The sequence below is a fragment of the Anguilla rostrata genome, chromosome 8, assembly GCF_018555375.3.
Source record: "Anguilla rostrata isolate EN2019 chromosome 8, ASM1855537v3, whole genome shotgun sequence".
NCBI lineage: Eukaryota > Metazoa > Chordata > Actinopteri > Anguilliformes > Anguillidae > Anguilla > Anguilla rostrata.
This window is the reverse complement of record NC_057940.1, coordinates 56317733-56338978: the sequence shown is the minus strand read 5'-3', so window position 1 is coordinate 56338978 and position 21246 is coordinate 56317733. Positions and strand designations below refer to the sequence as shown.

Genomic DNA, 21246 nt, shown 5'->3' with positions numbered 1-21246 from the left:
ATTTTAATTAACATGATTTACCACAGCCATGAAATGCAAGAACAAAATACAAAACCAGAAAAGAGACACAAAGAGAGAGAGACTAAACCAAGGCTGGCCTTTTGACTGCTCCAATTTACAGAATGAGGAAAAAAAAAATTTAATCAATAATCAACATGGATTGACCTTTTCTTTCCCAAACGGATGAAACTCATGAAACTCCAATATAGTGAAGCCAGAAAACACCAAATCAAAAAAAGCTACACCATCTTTTTTTTTTTTTTTTTTGCTTTGAAATTAGTATGGGGGAAAAAAAACTTTCAGAATCATTCCTTTTAGACCCTAATCTGTACATTGTGGTTAATTCTGGGGGAAATAACTAAAGCTAAAGTAGAGATATGCCTCTGATTTTAATGTGTTGTAAGAGGTAGATCATTAACAGTGAGCACATGGGTGAAGCCACACTCTCCAGAGCAGGCTTGCCTTCCCCCCACATAGAAGCCTTTCTGGGGAGGGGGCTTGGGGGTAGGGGGGTGAAGCCTGGTGTTGTGAAGGAGGGGGGAGGGTGTTCTGCCGTGCCCCCAAAATCTGAGGTAGACAGATCTTTACCACAATCAAAAAACCATATTTACATTCTGCACAAACAAAACAAAAAAAAAAAAAACCAAGGCTTATTATAACTCCAATTTTGCTTCCATTTTCTCTGAAAAGGTTCATTATTAACTGATCACCCCCACCTCCACCCCCACCCCGCCCCGCCCCGTCCCGTCCCCACCCCCCACGTTTGCTTTTTTCAGCGAAAACGCGCTCGACTCAGCGCCGCAGTAAGACGGCCGGATTTTGTAAACTTATCCCATTATAGCTGACATCTAGTATTCAATCAAATGGTTCGCCCCCCCACCCCCCCCAAACACTCTTTTGAATCCACACTGCCCTTAACCCAACCCTCCCACTCGACCCCACCCCAATCCCCCCCACCCTCCAAAAAAAACAAAAACTTCATTGCTGCAGTATGTAATGTTGGCATTATTCGGCATTACTAAATTGCTGTACATGTCCTGTCCAGAAGATGGCGCTGAGAACCTCAGGAAAACTGAGGCTATTTAACACTCCCATCAGCCACCAGCAGAGGGCGCAACAACTCTTCAAGTCTCAGTTAATACTCTTATATGTACACATATACTCTTATATACACACGCTCACTATACACATGTACATATACCGTTTGTAAAATAAAGAGTTGAAGTCACTCTGTTGGCAGCTGAGCAAAATTTTTTAAATTTTCTTAAAAAAATAAAATGTTCAAGAACTATCAGCTTTATAAAGTATACAAAATACCACAAAGCAAAATAAAAAGAAAGGAACATTTTTTTCATATATCATTTTCTTCTCTGAGGTACTAAAGCTTGAGGTAGTTTGGTAAAAAATGCATATTAACTCCGTTGTCAGGCCAACAGCATTTAACACGTCCTTCATAGCTCTGGCAGTGTTTTACTCTATAAAACGCATCCGAATTTATAAAATGCCACTATCAATACTGGGACAAGAGTTTCCCTTCCCCCAACTCCCAATAAACAATCGCCCCCTCCCCCCTCCCCCATGTCCCTGTCCCACGCCCCGCCCCCCCTACCCTGCCCCGCCCCGCCCCCCCCCACTGAGACGCGAGGAGGGAAACACCCCTCTATCACTTCACTTTTAGCAATCGCGGGAGCATCATTAAAACACACACAATACTGCACTCGGAGGGAACAGAAGGCAAATGAAGTGTTCAGGCGCGCAGTGTTGAGTGTGTTCCTGTGTTCCACACCAGGAAGTGAAGAGGGGTATTCATTCCGTTCCAAAACTGAGTGTTTTTTTTTTTTTTTTTGAAGAAAAAGAGGGAAGAAAAAAAAAAAAAAATCCCATCTCAGCAGAGATGCGAGAGGATGTCGGTTTCCATGGAGACGTTGCAATGACGAAACCGAGTGTGACCTGCCCTGGAGTTGGTGCGGGTGATGCGCTCTGTCCCGACCTGGAGCACATCTCTGCGCTGGGGCAGCGGGGGTGGGGAGGAGGGGGCTGGGGGGGGGCACCGAAATCAGCCTCCTCTACTTGCGCCTGAGCACCGGCTGGGCCCCGGGAGCCTTCTGCTGCCGCTTCACCTGAGACAGGATCTCCTGGACCTTCCGCTGGGCCAGCTGGGGATACACACACATGCACATTACAGCACACACTACAACCAGGGTTACAGACACTCACACTCACACACTACAGCTACGGTTACACACACACACACACACACACACACACACTTACCTGACTTGCATAGAAGTGTCCGGTAATTTTCACGACGACTTGGTCGTTCTCGTCGGGCGTCTGGTCCCTGGGCACCACCACCTCAGCGCTGGTGAGGTTCTGCAGCTCGTTCACCTGTGTGGGGGGGGGGGATCCAGGATCACTCAGGCGCTTCCAAAGGGCCTCAGGCCAGAAGCGCTGATCTAGAATCAGCTTCTGAATCGGTGAGGGGGGACCCCATGTCACAGCAACACTTCTTCAGTCAATCAAATCAAATTTAATTTATAGCACATTTCACAGCAACTGTCACAGTACGCTTCAGACAGCCCTGGCCTAAAGCCCCGCAGGAGCAAGCCTGTGGCAGATGGGATGAGACCTCGGAAGGAACCAGGCTCAAGGGGGGAACCCATCCTCCTCATTTGGTTACCAACACGGTCAGTCAGTCAATGTTAACGTCGATCAAATTGGTCTTCGGTGACACCAGACGAGGGAAACGGGCCACGCCTGCTGAGAGGAGGGAGAACCGCCGGTGACTCCACCTTACCGTTTTCCCGCCCTTTCCGATGACACGGCCGGCGGCGTAGGACGGAACTTTGATGTGCGCTTCCAGTTTCACTTCCTCCTTGGGCCCGAAGAAGTTTTCCTCTTTCAACTTCCCAAATATCCTGCCCTGAGCCTGTGGGGGGAGGGGGGACATTAAGCACCCTCAAAAGAAGAACGGTGGGCCGTGGCCGAGGGGCTGCTTTAGAAAACAGGTGTTTGAGCAGTACTGTCAGAACTGGACCCTGGCAGACAGCAGTAAGACCAGCCCAATGTTCGCAAAACAAACACCATGTTAAATTCTATGCCAGTGCTGCCCAAACCTGTTCCTGGAGATATACCATCCTGAAGGTTTTCACTCAAATCCTAGCAAAGCACACCTCATTCTACAGCAGGACTGGAGAATGAGGTGTGCAGGACTGCAGTGAAGCAGGACTGCCCAACCCTGTTCCTGGAGATCTACTGTCCTGTATGTTTTCACGCCAACCCTAAGAAAGCACACCTCATTCAACAGCTAGAGAACTCTCGTTCAGCAGTTATTTAGTAGAATCATGAGTGCCAGAATAGGGATGAAATGTAAGCCAACAGGATGGTAGATCGCCAGGAAGAGAGTTCTCTAGAGATTCTCTGTAGTAACCAGATGCTCAACTCAAGCATTACCTCACAAATTCTCTAACTTAACCAGATGCTGAGCCAGGAACAGAGTTGGTCAGCCCTGGACTACACCATCACTACAGCCAATCAGCCATAAAAACACCCCTTACAACATGATGATTTAAGAGACCCAAGAGAAGAAGGGTGATGAACGATTCAGCGAACAGTCCAGAACACCGATCGTGTTATTTGCGATGGGTTGATGAATGTTCAGCAGCCACACCCAGGCCGCAGCGGTAAATGAAAGTGGGATGACACGGTGGGCAGCGGGCGGTGGGCATCGAACCCGCGGGTCCTACCTTGAATTGAGCCTCCGGGGGCCCCGCGATTATCACCATCCTCTGCTTGGCGTCGGGCCCTTCAGCTGGGGCAATCTGGAACCAATCACAGGTCTGCATTTAGCCAGGCACCCAAAGGGTGGGCAACGAGGGCCGGGTCTGTTTTGTGTTTTCATGCCAACTTCTGGCCCTAGTTACTGAATTATTCCCTAACATTTACACCATCTGACATTTTAGCTACATTTCCTGATAAGCACATGAATGACAGCTAAAGACTGGTCTTGTGTCCCCATTTGAAATGTTTTACTGAGATGTAATCTACGAGTGAGCCAGTGTTTGTGTATACAGGCAATCAGCTCTTTCAGGCAGGGTTATTGCTGGACACAAACACCTGCGTACACACACCAGCCCTGGAGGGCCCGCCCCTGGGTCACACACTGACTCTGTGAGTACTTTGTGACACTTCCAGCAGCAACCACCTAACGCAACACGTGCAAACGACAGTGATTTTCACAGGAGGACACAGGTGAGGTACGGGCGTGGGGACAGGTGAGGTACGTTGACGAGTGGTCCCGACCTTGATTGAGGCCCCGGCGAAGCGGGACAGCTGCTTGATGTGCTGGCCCTGTTTGCCGATGATGGCGCCGACCGCCAGGGCCGGAACGAAGAGATGCACCGTCTCCGACTCCGGCGGCTGTGGGGGGGGGGGGGCAGTCAGACACAATACACACACCATATATACACATGTACAATACACACACACACACACACCATATATACAAACACACACACACACACACACACCATGTATATACACACACACACCATGCACACACACACACACACACCATGCACACACCGCTCACACGAAGGCACACACACACACCATGCACACACACACGCAAAATACACACACCACACACACCATATATATATACACACACACATACACCTTCAGAAGGGTTTGCGTTTTGTGATTCTTGCTCACAGTAAAATTGCTACATTTGCTCATGAGAATGTGAATAGCTGTGAGGTCAGCAGAATTAGTCACTAGCTGTGAAACTGGATGGAAGTCCACCACTGAAATCAAACCCCAGACAAGAGGCATCTTCACTTGAGAACCTCCTGCAGTCTTTCCAGGTGCGCTCACATGCTCACGCATAAGCGTGCACACGCACATGCCCATGTAAACGTTATTTCAGTACATTAACTGGCCCACATGCGGTGGAGTCTCTCCACGGGCCGGTGTGGGGCCTCCTGGGGCCGCGTGGGGGGGGGGCTCCTGCCCCATCACCCCCAGCAGAGCATCACACAGGTGAGCAGCAGCACCTGCCGCTCCGGGCGGAACAGTAGCACCAGGTACACCATGCAGACACAGGTGTGGTCTCCCCTCACGCAGGTAATCGCCCAGCTTAAACACACCCAGTTTACCTAACGGGAGGCACAGGTACACAGCGGGATTCCAGAAAATTCCACACAAAGGGGGCTCTGCTTAGAGAGCTGCTCCTGAACATCCCCTCTGCAGCCAGCAGGGGGCACCACAGACTGGGCTGGGGAGAGGTAACGGGGCAGCGCATCGCAGAAGGGTTGATCTTCTCAGGGGGAAAAAAACTGGGAATCTTGAAAATGTCATTTAACCCCAGTGTTGCATTAAACAGCATTAGTGATCAGGCTGAGAGCAGCGTGTTGCTTTAAGAAGCAGTGCACTGTGGGAAATTAAACGTTGGCTGCTAGCGACCCTACCAAACGGGTCAGATCCCGGTTCTGAAAGCAGGCAGTGAAGCAGACAGGAGGACTCTGCCGCCTACAGGCCAAACCCCCTATGAGCCGCCAGGGGCCATGTAAGCGCTGGGGGGGGGGGACCTGCTCAGCCGTCCCCAGCACTCCCTGCAGCCAGCCGCCAGGAGAAGCCGTGCAAAGCTCCATGGGAAGGGTGACTTACAGCACCAGGCTGGCTGCCCGCTGACACCACCGATGCCCAAAATGGCGCATCGGCCCCAAACAGGCAAGTCTACGAGGGAAGAGAAGCAAAGACACAGACCAGGTCACCTTCCACAGGGACCCCTGCAGGTTGGAGGTCAACATGACGGACACACACGGACACACACAAAGACACAGACCAAGTCACCTTACACAGCGCCCCCTGCAGGTGGGAGGTCAACATGACGGACAGACACAGACACACCTCTCACCAGCACCCGGCATAGTGGGGTGGGGGTGTCAACACTCACCCCAAAGGAGGGGTACGAGGCCTGCGCTCCAGGAGGGGGCCCGCCCATCATGGAGGGGGGCATGTTGGGCGCTGAAGAGGGAAAGAGCCCCAGAGCGTTCAGGTTGAGCCCGGGGATGAGGTTCGACTGCAGCTGCGGGGAAGAGAAGGGTCACATCAACACTGCATCCATTTATACAGCTGGACACATACTGGAGCAGTGCAGCAGGTTAAGCACCCTGCTCTACGGTACAACAGTGGTGTCCTCCCTGGGATCTGAACCTTTACGTTACGAGACCATTACACTGCACTGCCATCCGCATGCTAACGATTACACCCGCTAACAATCACAGGATCTTATTAGAGCTGCGCTTTCTGCTCCAACCACACGCTCCCCAAACACACTACAAACACACACCGACAACAATCTCAATACCGTTATACACAATCATTCGATCGATCACTTAATCCGTAAACGCGCGAGCGATGGATAAGCGGGTGTAACGCACGTTCATGGCGGCCACGTCGTTCTCGTAGGACTCGCGGATCTTCTTCATCACCTCCTCTTCGGCGCGGCCGCACGCCTCGATCGAGCCCTTCACTGTGATGGTCCTCTCCGGATTATACAGGGTCAGGTCCTGCAGGCTAGACGAGGCGCGGCACAGACATCACACACACACAATTACATACCATTACACAATCACCTTCATACATATATACAATCACACTCACCATTACACAAACACGCGAGAACGCACACACAAACATGCACGCACGCACAAGCGCTCACACACACTCACGGAGAGATGGTGATCTTGGTCTCGGTGTCCTGCTCAATCTTCTTCAGGTTTCTTCCTTCCTTGCCAATCAGACGACCGACAAAGTTGTTGTGCGCCAGGATCTTCAGGGGGATTTCTTCAGTGCTGAGAGAGGAGCACAGATGAGACTGACCTATCAACCCCAGCCACTCAACCCACCCTAACCAACCCCCAAACATGTACCAACCCCAGCCACTCAACCCATCCCTATCTAACCCAGCCACTCAACCCACCTACTAATCCCCAAACATGTACCAACCCCAGCCACTCAACCCACCCTAACCAACCCCCAAACATGTACCAACCCCAGCCACTCAACCCATCCTACTAATCCCCGAAAATGTGGGGTGACCAGGGCTGGGGTTAAAGACAGTTCACTAAAACATCCAGTGCAAGCGGGATATCTCCCATGATGCTCCGGGAGCGGCTGCACTCACAACTTGGTGTCGAGCGCCTCCTTCTGCATGATCTCCAGGATGGTGCGGCAGGCGGCCGAGCAGCCCTCGGGCGTGGAGTGCACCGTGATGGGCTTCTCTGCCGCGCCCGCGTTCTCCTTCCGGTGGATATCGATCCTGCACAGGACCCAGAGCACAGCTACCGACACAGCTATCGACCTCTGCTAACCTGATGCTAACCTGCCAGTAAAACTAGCTGCTAACCCAAAGCTACCCCGCTACTAAGACCAGCAGCTATCCAAAGGCAGAATGAAATTCTCAGGCAGTCAGAGAGAGCAGGAATTTAATAAAGGGCTCAAAATATACACCTGTTCCACTTATAGTCACCCATTTCAATAAAAGCTTCAAGTATGAGAACCAGAATGCATGTGTGAATTTAGTGCGTGTCTGTGTGTGTTTATGGTGCGTGTGAGTATGGTGTCTGTGCGCGTGCGTGTGTGTGTGTGCGTATGCGTATATATATATATATATATATATATATATATATATATATATATATATATATATATATATCGGTGACATACTTTGACTGCGTCTGCTTGGTGATGTTGCGGATGGTGGCGCCCTCCTTGCCAATGATGGCGCCCACAAACTGCGTGGGCACCAGCATACGCAGGGGCACGTCCGACTGCAGCTTGGGCCTCGCCCCCGGCCCCGCCCCCGGGGAGCCCTGCCGGGGGGGCCCCCTGGGCGCGAAGCCCCGTCGCCCCGGTAACGGCGGGGCCTCCTGGGCGACGGTCTCGTCGGGGATGTAGCTGACCTTCAGCGCGTAGCTCTCCATCAGGAACCCGTTCAGCTTCTCCAGCGCCCTGGAGACCAGAGTCAGAGCGCGCGACGTCAGCACGCCCGCCGAACGGGGGCGTCACATGACACGCCGTTACCCCCCCCATTTTAATCTGCTGTGGAGACGGTAAACTACAGCAAATGGAGGGGCTTCAGTGAAGTGAAAGTCTGTTTTAGTGGCCTAGAGACCACAGCTTTACCGAAATGTTCAACAATCCGATACAGAGGCTAACGAAACTGACTTATTCCACCGCCTGCTGGGATCACCAACTGACACCGACCAGTAGAGGGCAGCAGAGAGCCAGGTTATATCAGCCTGTAACTGAGGGCCGATTCCCAGGCGAGCCGGGTTCATTCAGAACCTGATGACCTCATCGGAATGGAAATGCGCTCGTTAAATTAGCCACCAATTTGACCGGTACGCACAAAGCAACCAAAACAGATCATGTTTGCCTATGGAGCCTTTGGGCGAGTGGGAGGCCTCAGGCGAGCGCTGCTCACTCTTTACGTGTGCGCGCACACGCGTGTGCCAGTGCGTGTGCGTTACTCACTGTCGGGCTTGGTCCTTAGCACCATATTTCACGTTTACCACGGCAGTCTCTGTCTCCGTGTTCACTGAAAGATAAAAAATTAAAATAAAAACCACACCCACAGACTAACCTCTGTTTAATCACACACACACACACACACACACACACACAGACTAGCCCCAGTTTAAACCCATACCCCTGGACTGGAGCGAGTGGTCTGGGCCGTTAGGGGCTTACCTTGCTCACAGCTCTCCACTGACCCGTACTGAGCCAACAAGCCGTCCAATACCTGCGGAGACAAGACCGCGTCACAACCAGTCCCGAAATGCCTCGAACCCTGTCCCAGGACAGGTTCCACGCACGCATGCGCACACGCACGCACGGTAAAGCAAAGCAGCAGAGGTTTAGGCTGTGTCTGCAGCTTCTAGCCAACCAAGCAGCTAGGAGTAGAAGCTGCAGCTCGCTGCTAACCATGGCTGCTCCGGAGAGAACGTTGGAACTGGTTCAGCTGCTGGCAGAGCCAGTCAGGACAGGGCGAGCACAGGAAGAGCTCCACGTCTGAGGGGGGCGTGGCCTTTCTGCACACTCAGAACCCCACAGCTGGACCCGCCCTAAAGGGAGGAAGTCCACCACCCAAACATCCCACACGCATTTGGATGGAATCAGGAGCAAGGGCAGGTGTGGTACAGTAAGAGGGGACAGTGGGAGGGGCTAGTCAGAGAGCAGTGGGAGGGGCTAGTCAGAGAGCAGTGGGAGGGGCTTGTCAGAGAGCAGTGGGAGGGGCTTGTCAGAGAGCAGTGGGAGGGGCTTGTCAGAGAGCAGTGGGAGGGGCTTGTCAGGCTAAGTACCCCGCCCTGTCCCAGAGTGTTTATCGGCTAGATAAAGGACAAGGTCCGTGAGCGAGAGAGTCCTTGTACCCTCCAGAGATCAAAGGAAAGGACTTATCAGCAGCAGATAAATGCACATAGTTGTATGTGCACGCACACACACACACACACAGGCAAGCATACATGTGCACACACACACACACACAGACACACAGGCGCACACACACACTGTAGCCGCCTATATGATCATGTAAGCTTATATAAAGGCAGATTTGATGGTTTGGGAACTGAGGTTCCATTCTCAGGTGAGGCTGGGTGGTCAGGTGAGCGGGGACACATTTGGAGCCAATGCCTGCAGCAGGTTGCTCAGCCTCGGGTACCCAAACAGGCGGGACCCCTAACAGGTGGGACCTCAAACGGGCAGGACCCAAAGGGGCGGGACCTCAAACGGGTGGGACCTCAAACGGGTGGGACCCGGCCCGGACTCACCTCCCACTGCATGTGTGGCGGAATGTTCCGGATCTGCAGCTTGCAGCTCCTGTGAACAGAGAGGCAGAGTTAAGGGTCCGGCAGAACCAGAACCCAGCGCCATGACAACGCTCCTGCAGAACCAGAACCCTGGAGGCAGACAAAAGAAGAGCAGGTAAACTCAAACCTAAAAGAAAAAAGAAAAAACGTTTGGTACAGAGAGCCCCCGAGCCAAACGGTTTCCTCACAGACGTCTCCCAAACGAACAAGCAAATGAATCAGAGGCACTTCCAGAGAATTAGAGAGTCAATTTAATGATTCCCCAGCACCCCGAAAAGAATCCGGGCACATCGGTGGTAACGCAGCTAACCCTACAGACACGCAGCTAACCCTACAGACACGCAGCTAACCCTACAGACACACACGTGCTCAAAGATACTCAACACACCCAGGCTGCCGTCGGTAACACAGACCCGTGCCTGATCGGCACCCGGAGTGGAGCGGACCCTGAGGCATCCGCTGGGTTACAGCAGCCAGGCCGCTGGGTCGCTGGGTCACTCTGATCCCCGAGCTCGGGAGCCGAAACGAAGCGGACCCCACGGTGCAAATTCGTCGTTAGATTTAACGCCACGGCAACGGTGGTGAAAAAAATGTTTCCCAGTGCAACAGCTCAATGCGCCCAAGCACTCAGAAAACGGGACACACACGCGTGGGGGTGTGGGGGACCAATGGAAAAACAGCTCCAGCAAACCCCGCCCACAGAGAGGCGGGGCCCAGCCGAAGCCCCCGGGGGAGAGGAGACCCAGCGGAGGGGCACACTGAACCACGCCCGAAAATGAAAAACCGCTAAAGTACAGCTCCACCCACCCAGCACGCCATCTATCCATCCAGGCAGTTTCGCGGAGATTTGACGAGTTTTCTAGATATCCGCTGCAGCTGACCCTGACGCAATGGACTCAATGACCCACGCTGCACTGCTTAATACGCGGAAATTTACGTCTGAAAAACTCGACTAACGTCACTTTATAAATATAGCGCCCTTGTTACTCACGAATATCCACAGACCTTAATGTGTGCAGGGGTTCATCGAGAACTACTGACTGTGTACATCAGCACAGCTGGCCCTTTAAAATTCTGGGGTAAAGAGGGGGGGCATTCTAAAACCTGGGGGGGGGGGTGTAACTGTTCCGAAACCCAAAAATGAACATCTGAATGATTAATGTAAATCTGATGTGCAGCTCCACTGACCTGTGCGTTAAAGGTAAACGAGTTCCTAGTGTCACAACCCATAGCGAGGGTTGCTATGCAACCCTTTTACACAGAGTGCCCCTACAGGAGGCAGAGGATGAAGAGATGGAGGGAAGGGGGGGGGGGTGGAATGGAGAATTTTGCCAAATGGGGGAAAAGGATAAGATGTACAGAAACACCCAAAAATGGACTCTCTCTCACACACACACACACACACACACACACACACACACACACACACACACACACACAAACTTCCCATATCAACACAGATGAGAACTCATAGGACATGGAGCTGCAATAAACTCCACACTCAGCAACAGTTCCTCAGCTACGATGCACAAGCATGATGCAAGAAAAACATCCATAGGCAGGCTCAGCCATTTTAAACTGAATGGATGTTGTCTACGCAGAGATCTAGGCGCACTGAATTACCTGCAAGAAGTCACAGCAATTTTATTCAGTGCAAGAATAAGCAGACCTTTCAGTCAATTATAAAAGAAAATCATTGGTATATTTTGTCCAGCAATCCAGTTTTTAAGTGTTTACAGATCTGCCACTTCCTGCATGCAGAATGGGAGCTGATCTTAGACGAATCAGGCAGAGCCTGTTTTTAAAACAAACAAGCAAACAGGCCTGAATCCCCCACTGGCCGTAGCGCTGTGGCTGCGGGGTGTCCACGTCGCCATAACGTTAGCAAGGAGCCACCTTCATACCATCCGCACAGCGGAAAGTTCCGCAGCAAAAACATCACCACTCGTTCAGCTTCCAGTGTGAGACGCACAATCCACTGTCCATGCAGACGAGCGCGTGTTCGCAAATCTACCCGTCATCAAAACCGGGGAATCAGCAAACATGCAAGTACCATTATACGAAAGGAGATAATCAAACTGCAGACAGGGTCTTAAGATGAATGTAAACATGATATGCCCTTTGATTTTGTGGTACAGAACACACCCAGCAACCAAAAAGAGGCGGGAACAATTCATGTTTAATTATGACATCAATTGATTTGTTTTTACCAGTTGTTGGGTGGAGTCTTTTTCTCGAATATAATCTTTGACACTCTGGTCCGTGGCCCTAGCGGGTGTGTCTGCTAGTGTTTGGTGCAATTCAGGGCTCCAGTGATCAAGTTATTGATTGGCTAAAGAATCCACATACACATCCACCACCTCCAGGACTGGAGTTAAACCTGTAGACACAGCGCCCCCTCCAGGACTGGAGTTAAACCTGTAGACACAGCGCCCCCTCCAGGACTGCAGTTAAACTTGCAGACACAGCGCCCCCTACAGGACTGGAGTTAAACCTGATCCTATGGGAGTCTCACTCCATAAACACACAGGAGCCATTTATTCTGAAAAACAAGAAATAAATCTAACAATCGTTTTCCATTGAGGGTGGCGCCCTCTGGAACCCTGCAAAACAAAAAATCTCCATTCCCCCATTCTCTCTTTTTGACCAAGCCCAATATTTCAGGCACATGCTGTCCTTTTGGAGAGCTCCTATGAACAGAATATGTTCATAATGGCTAATGGCTCACACAAACTAAACCCACCTAAATGAGCTGGGCTTTGCCGTGCTGAGTCCTCTGACCTGCCGTAAATCAGGCTGGTCAGCAGCAGACCTCCTGATCACAACAGAGGGAGAGCTCACAAGGAGGAAAATGACAGAAATACAAAATCAAATCATAAACAATAAACAATAATACAGAGCCCTTTATCACTACTGCAGTGTCTTTTATGCAAACATTTGCTGATAAACAGACAAAGCTCCTAGAAAGAGAGCTAAGCTTCCACACGTGCTATGCAAAAACGCAAAGTGAAATTCGGCGCGCAGTAGGATAGCCAAGCCGCAGTTTCAGCCAAAACGAAGCCGTAAGCTATGTTTGAAAGCAGTGTAAATTATAAAATACCATAATCATCAACCTGGGATGTCAATTTCAGCTCTGCTTTGGGGAAGGGGACTAGCTTGATATTTCTTTTGTTATCTGTAGTGGTTTTACCGATAAAGACTTTAAAAAATATTTTGCATCAAAGTGCGAAGAGTCTTCACTTTACGATGGCTTAGGTGTTACCGTAGTGTACCTTAAATCAGTGACCAATGAAAGCAATAGTAAGAGAATGCTATTTTTAGATGCCGGCGTCTAATTGGGGCTATAAGAAATCAAACCTGCAGACACTTGAAAAATGACATGGAAAAATGAGAGCAGCTTTCTTTACAGCAACAGTAAGTTCTCTGTCAATTAGATTTAATTGAATAATCAATGGCTTTATCCTGAATAGCCAATAGCACCAGTGGCTACAGCACAGTTACACAACTACAGGCCGACTTATTGCATCACCAAACTCCAAAGTCCAATGCGTGTTTACACAAGGTTTCAACCTACAGCAACACAATATTCCACACACACACAATCCTATAGACCAACCATTCAGAAAGACCGTAACAACACAACACGCACACACCACGCACTGCACCACTCCATGGCACTGACCTAACAATAACCAACACACTGCCCTACCATGGCACTGACCTCATAACCATGCGCTGCCCTACCACGGCACTGACCTCATAACCACGCTGCCCTACCATGGCACTGACCCCATAACCATGCGCTGCCCTACCACGGCACTGGCCCCATAACCACGCGCTGCCCTACCATGGCACTGACCCCATAACCACGCACTGCCCTACCATGGCACTGACCTCATAACCACGCGCTGCCCTACCATGGCACTGACCTCATAACCACGCGCTGCCCTACCATGGCACTGACCTCATAACCACGCGCTGCCCTACCATGGCACTGACCTCATAACCACGCACTGCCCTACCATGGCACTGACCTCATAACCACGCGCTGCCCTACCATGGCACTGACCTCATAACCACGCGCTGCCCTACCATGGCACTGACCTCATAACCACGCGCTGCCCTACCATGGCACTGACCTCATAACCACGCGCTGCCCTACCATGGCACTGACCCCATAACCACGCGCTGCCCTACCATGGCACTGACCCCATAACCACGCGCTGCCCTACCATGGCACTGACCCCATAACCACGCGCTGCCCTACCATGGCACTGACCCCATAACCACGCGCTGCCCTACCATGGCACTGACCCCAGAACCAGCACTGTCCTACCATGGCACTGACCCCATAACCACACTGCCCTACCATGGCACTGACCCATAACCACAGCTGCCCTACCATGGCACTGACCCCATAACCACGCCTGCCCTACCATGGCACTGACCCCATAACCACGCGCTGCCCTACCATGGCACTGACCCCATAACCACGCGCTGCCCTACCATGGCACCGATCTCAAAACTTCTCATCTTCAGCTCCAGAGGAGCAATAAAGGCACCTGAAATGTTTGAAATGCTTAAGCAGTGGACGGTAACAGGACAACCATAACAGCCTTAAACGAGTCAACTCTAAATCATAAACATCTCAGCTGAGAGAGCGGTGAGTGACTGCCCACAGTGCTGCCAGTTTGATTTCACTGAATAAATAAAAATAACATACTGGGCTACATTTTAGAAGCGTCAAGGCCCATGTTGCAGACACAGATTAAGCCTAGCCATAGACTAAATTCAGTTTAGTCCAGGGCCAAACTTAATTTGTGTCTGTGAAACTGGCAATTAGTGTCCTAAACAGACAAGAGACAGGCCTGAGGTACAGCCAGCTCCAGGGCACAGAGAGACAGGCCTGAGGTACAGCCTGCTCCAGGGCACAGAGAGTCAGGCCTGAGGTACAGCCAGCTCCAGGGTACAGAGTCAGGCCTGAGGTACAGCCTGCTCCAGGGTACAGAGTCAGGCCTGAGGTACAGCCTGCTCCAGGGCACAGAGTCAGGCCTGAGGTACAGCCAGCTCCAGGGTACAGAGAGACAGGCCTGTGGTACAGCCTGCTCCAGGGTACAGAGTCAGGCCTGAGGTACAGCCTGCTCCAGGGTACAGAGTCAGGCCTGAGGTACAGCCTGCTCCAGGGCACAGAGTCAGGCCTGAGGTACAGCCAGCTCCAGGGTACAGAGAGACAGGCCTGTGGTACAGCCAGCTCCAGGGTACAGAGAGACAGGCCTGAGGTACAGCCGCTCCAGGGTACAGAGAGACAGGCCTGAGGTACAGCCTGCTCCAGGTGACAGGGGAGACAGGCATCTGAGGTAGCCAGCTCAAAGGGTACAAAAAGACACCTGAGGCACCAGCCAGCTCAGGGTACACTGAGAGACAGGCCTGAGGTACAGCCAGCTCCAGGGTACAGAGAGACAGGCCTGAGGTACAGCCAGCTCCAGGGTACAGAGAGACAGGCCTGAGGTACAGCCAGCTCCAGGGTACAGAGAGACAGGCCTGAGGTACAGCCAGCTCCAGGGTACAGAGAGACAGGCCTGAGGTACAGCCTGCTCCAGGGTACAGAAACAGGCCTGAGGTACAGCCTGCTCCAGGGTACAGAAACAGGCCTGAGGTACAGCCTGCTCCAGAGTGAGCAGGGTGGGGTATCACAGTGAAATATCATGAGGGGTGATGAACACAATGAGAATGTTTACTCACCCCAAAATCCACGCACACACCTAATGGCATCCAAGCCATCTTGCATGGGTTCTACTGTGGATGAACCCACACACTAAAGCAATATTTATGGGATATGCTAAATGAGCAAACACAACCAAAATTGATTTTAGAAACACTGAGGAAGCAACGCAGCAGGAGAGGCTGTGCTGTACGGCAACAGGGGCGTCGTTAGGCACAATGGCCGAGAGCTGGCAACCCCCATAGCTGCGACAATGTTCACAATACAGCACGACCTTGAGTGCTATATCACTATTGTAAGACCGGTGCAACATATAGACAATTAACTAACGACAGAATATAATTTAGTAACGTCTCAATAGCTGTTCATGCACAGAGTGATACGAATTACATTAACAGTGACTCGATCTTCATTTTGCATCGGTTTCACAAAATCGCTGTAGAACACCGTCTCAGCCAATCAGCACCAAAGCAACCTGTTATAATACAGGATTTTGTGAAGTGAGATTCCCACGGAGACTTTTACAAAACCTGTACGTGAATCAACAGGTTTCACTGACCAGACACTACAGAGACAGAGGCCCTAAACTAAGAGTGTGACCCATACCAGACCACACCCACTCACTCACTAAAACTGACACTAAGAAAATAGAAGTACAATAAATGAATTAGTCCTGAGGAGAAAAAAAAAAAGTTCCCTGAGCAAGTCCTGTCTGCAGGCACTGAAATCTCTTAAATTTCCCTGATATTTAAAAAGCCAATTTACATAAAGATCCTTTAAAATTTACTTTTTTTCCCCTCATTTGAGAACCCTGAAGTGGATTTCAGTGACTGGTTCAGTGCCAGTGAGGTTCAGGGGTGAAGCGGGAGCAGCTCTATATCGTGAACCGTGACCAAGAACGCTCACACACTGCGGCCAATGGGACCAACATAACGGCTTTAATTGCCACCACACACACACACACACTTCTTCATACTGAAAGCTCTGGAGGGCTGATGACCACTGGGGGGTGTTCCTCACAGCGGCAGTCGCCCCAAAAACGGTCCCAAACGGCCGCTCCCTGCACCCCGACCCCCTCACTCTACACGGGCCCACATGGTGGGGACAGAACCGCCAGTCACACTGACCTTTAACCCCTTAAAACTCAAGAGCACCGCCTTCACTGAACACGTCCTCAGGGGCAGGGATTCTCCCAGGGAAATCACATGACCGCACAGCGGACCAATCACAGCCTTTAAAAACCAGGGCTCCCTCAGCACAAGGCAGGAGCCAATCAGAGCAGGGAATGAGAGGGTCCAATCAGAACACAATGTGAGGGGAGGTGTGGTTTTAAAAATATTGGAACTAGCGAGAGGTTCACTCAGCAGGAAAGGATTACCAACCCCACACACACACACACACACACACACTCGCTCCCTCTCACACACACACGCAAGCATTTACTACAGCCTCTCCTCCACATAGAAAATAAGAAAACCCCTCCCCCCGCATCTGAGCAACAGCATTCCTGCCCCCCCTCCCAATTCCCCACAGGGTTCAAAGGTCACACCCCAAGTCACTGGGGGCTCAGCTGAGGCTTGGAATTCCAAGCCTGCAGAACCAACGGCCCGCTCCCATTGGGTCTTTCGAGGGACTATCGCACTCCCATTGGCCCTTTTGAGGGATGACCTCACAGAGGCCAGCGCTTAGCCTAAACTCCTGCCCAGAACAGACAAAGCCTCAATTTCAGGAAGACACACACCCACCTAATTTTGCAACCCTACATGTGAAATGAACATATCATTTCAGAATGTTCAAACTGCACTTCAGACTACTTTTGCGTGTGTGTGTGTGTGGTGGATTCATTTAGTCACCCTGCTGAAAATTCCAGCTTAACCAGCCGAACTTGGTCAAGCTGGTTTAAGATGCATTTATCACTTTTAGCTGGTCAACCAGCTAAACAGCCAATAGTCAGCTCATCCACCAGTTTACTCTACCAGCCTAATCTGCTTTGAGCAGCTAGAACTGTCAAAAACACTGCTTTAACCATATTGGTCTTCGCTGGAAATGTCAGCAAGTCAGTTTAAAAACAGGCCCATTCCACAATATGCGTTGAAGAGACATTTTGGGTGCATATGCAACTGTTGTACAAAAGGGAGAGGTAGCGCGAAATCGTACATACACCGACAGATTCACTCTAAAAAATAAAAGAAAAAAATAGAAATAAGTTGCTTCAGCATTCTTTATTTTTTATTTTTTTTTAAAACACAGCGCAAAAAAGCATCCCAAAAAAAAGAAAAGAAAAGTAATAGTAAACGGAGTCCAGCATAAATTAATTCTTCTAGGCATTTCAAACACGCTGGTCACGCACAGACAAACCACGTTTTAAAGACAAAAATCTTTCAGTTTCATTACGCAAAAAAGTCCCATTGAATTGTGTAAAATAAGAACGTAGTTTGTTAAGTATTCTAGAGCTGACCTACGGCCCTTACAATATTTAAACGCACGATTTTACTAAATGTAATCAGAATTTTATATTCATAGACACACCATTCACTGCACTTTCGAACATTATCAACACTTAACTTATGCACCAAGTTAACGCACTAAATCCTCCTACAGTTACATATACCCAGATACGAAGAATAATTCCGGCCAGTCACGAAGGTATAAATCTGTAAGGTTTCCGGCAATGAACACTTATGGAGGTTGTCGTGTAAAATGTGTCAACCAATTTTGTGCAAAGACGTAATTTAAAACAGCGACAGCAGCTTCTCCAAGCCGGAACGTTACACGTCGATCTACAGGCCCCAACAAACAGGGCAAGCCAGACTAGGCCGCAGTCCTGCCAGCCAGCCAAACTCACATTTTTTAGGAGTCCTAAAGCGCTGCACCCGAAAGTGAAGAGAAAAGGGGGAAGGGGGAATGTGTAACCCTCCCCTCCCCCTCAAAAAGTGTGACACCATTTTTTTTAAGGGGGAAAAAAAAGTATCCACAGGCATTTAAAAGAATACATTGTGCTCCATTTATACACAAACCGAACGTGTCCAGTTGGCATGTTCAACAATTCTCTCTTTAAATTTTTTTTTTTTTTAAGGCTACCATTTCTACTTTTGGGCGACTTCAAAATTAATGTATAAATATTAATGACCAGGAAGCTAGTTAAACACTCAGATCCTTCCACATTTCGTTGGGCTTGACGTAAATTATTTTAAAAAATAATAATAATACTGCTTGCACCTATTCACATTTTTTTTCTAAATTCATAAAAACACATCCAACGATAGTTTCCTCCCGATTCCAAAATAATTCACGCAAAAATAACATCTCTGCGTTGAACCTCGTGCTACAGAAACACGGTTCATTTAAGCACTTAGCCAACATTCAATGCAACTACACACTTGTGTACAGGCGAGAGGTCACAGTTAACTGAAGTAAAATTAAACAAGACATTTAATTGGATAATAGAAATTTACCTTTGTCTTTTTGGGACTGAATGTTCCACTTCTAGAAGCTTTCCGTGAAGTTCTACCTTACCTGGAGAGATGTTAAAAGAAGTTAATTTTAATTCGTGTATGGGCGAGAGAATCTAGCCAACAATCACAGAAACTCGCGCTTCAGAAGTGTAAAAATACACTTTATTCGGTGTTGCGAAACAACTTTTGTAAACACATTTAGGATAGAAGCCCAATCACGCTTCAAGAGGGCAAGAGAAGCCTAGAAGAGAAAAAGCACAACTTAACTACGAGGATATGGTCGTCAACCACGGCCCACTCCACACAGCTAACCTTAGATGGCATTTTCAATGTGTACTCCATTTAATGCCTTCTGCTACACGTTGTCACGCAGTAGCAATGACTAACAATTCAGGTCTTCCCTTTTAACAGTTAAATAAGGCAGCGAGCATTTCATTTCACAAAGACATTGTTAAACCGCCTGGAAGTGCAGTTAACCAAGCACTACAATAAGCAATGAAGAGAACACGATGGCTGCTCACTAAATTACATAAACTTTCCCCCCCTGTGAATCTTTGTGTTAATTCTGTTCTGTGCTTTAATGCGTGTGTAAAGCGTACACCCCGAACACCAGAAAAGTAACCCGTGCATACAGCTGGCCGCTGTTACAATCGTAAAGCAACATCGAGCCAGGCTTGGGGTGACCCCGACGCCCCGGGCCCGGCCGCAGCCCCGCGCGCTATGGAGTTGCAGTGGAACAGGCGCACCCCCCACCAACATGGGCGCGAGCCACTCCGTTGTATCGATAGATTCGGACCCGGTGCAAATTTTAAAAATTTAATTTGTAAAAATGAAATTTTAAAAAGTGGTGACAGTAGGCTACGCCCACAGTGTCGGACCCCAAACGAGCACCAAACCTCAAAGGGAATCATTGAGAGGGTGGGAAAAAAACCCTTTTACATACACCCCACCCCTATACATTACTGTTCCACATCCACCCGTTTAAACTGTGGCGTTGCGTTAATGGACACGAACAAAACGCAATCGCGGTCTAAACTAGATTACTGTATAAAGGGAAACACATTCGCCGCGCGTGGGCTCTCTCTTACCTGAAAGAATGTCTATGGCCTTCATTGCGATTTTCTCGTCGGGGCAATCCACAAACGCATAACCCGTTTTAACCAGAAACGGACCGCTGACAGGAATCTTCCACTCCTCGAAGATACTTTCCAACTCCACCGGGCTCGCTTCTTCACTCAAGTTGCCGATGTACAGCTTATTCATGGCGTTAAGCACGGGAAAATGCCAACCTTCCTGACGAAAAAAAAGCTGATTTATCTTCACAGATGTAGTCTTGTGGGTGAAATGCGCTATCACGAAACAGGGTGCGAGTGTGCTACCTATTTAGGCTGCTATCGATGTATTTAGTGGGAAAAGCCTATCGAGGTATCGCGGTCCTTCTCCCCGTCTATCGCGCAAAAAAATAAATAAATTTGTAATTATGTATTCCGCCTTTCCTTACGATGGTGGGTCGGGCAGAAGGAGGCGAAAACTACTTTTTGTCTTCCCCGAACCCCTTTGGCAGAAAGACCGAAACTGTCACACACACGTTAATACTGGCGCCGCCTCTAAATAAAACCGAGAAGAAAAAATCTCTTGAATATTCCGGCTTTTTTGAATGAGCCACGTGTTCAAACTACAAATCAACTTCGCACGTGAGGAATCCCGGTTCCTCAATTAAGTGTTGGATTGGGGAAAATGGTACGGGAAACCGGGGTGGGGGCCGCTGGAGAGGGAGGGGGGAGGATTAGCAGGGGGGGGAACCTACGTACATTAGGGGATTTCGTGTGTGCGGTCGCACTATCGCTACCCTGAATCATATTATAGTTAGCACGACCCCCTTCTCCATTATAGTGCCTTTCTTTGAGTATCTTGCTTCTCATTGGCTGCCCAGTTGAAATAGTAAAACGCCACAGCACGCACGCTCGCGCTGGAAAAGGATACTGCGGGGTTTCGTGCAAGTGCCTCGGCGGAGGGCGGAGGAAGCGCGGGGGGAAGGGGCATATTCACTAACGCTATCAATTTAAAATGGTGTGTGTGTGTGTGTGTGTGCGCGCGCGCGCCCTACATGCATTACACATGCAGTCGTGCACTGTGCGGGTGCGCCCGGAACATGGGGAAGAAGGCTGGCGCGTGGGCTGGAAACGCCATGCCT

General features: G+C 50.0%; 1 protein-coding gene across 2 annotated transcripts; it reads right to left on the bottom strand.

The window, feature by feature from the left end:
- Window positions 1-973: 973 nt before the first annotated feature.
- On the bottom strand, window positions 974-20792 carry igf2bp3 (insulin-like growth factor 2 mRNA binding protein 3). Of its 2 annotated transcripts, none has more exons than XM_064349155.1 (16): window positions 20432-20792; window positions 20141-20345; window positions 19053-19113; window positions 9837-9885; window positions 8758-8809; window positions 8542-8605; window positions 7732-8016; window positions 7190-7324; window positions 6735-6857; window positions 6444-6579; window positions 5957-6088; window positions 4303-4419; window positions 3747-3821; window positions 2798-2929; window positions 2275-2388; window positions 974-2156 (listed from the first exon to the last, which is right to left on the bottom strand). In XM_064349155.1, the coding sequence occupies exons 2-16, from the start codon at window positions 20313-20315 to the stop codon at window positions 2067-2069; spliced, it is 1740 nt and encodes a 579-aa protein (XP_064205225.1). In that variant the 5' UTR covers window positions 20316-20345; window positions 20432-20792; the 3' UTR covers window positions 974-2066. The 2 variants fall into 2 exon arrangements, with proteins under 2 accessions (XP_064205225.1, XP_064205226.1); XM_064349156.1 differs by having other exon boundaries at window positions 20141-20341.
- Between the last annotated feature and the right edge of the window lie 454 nt (window positions 20793-21246).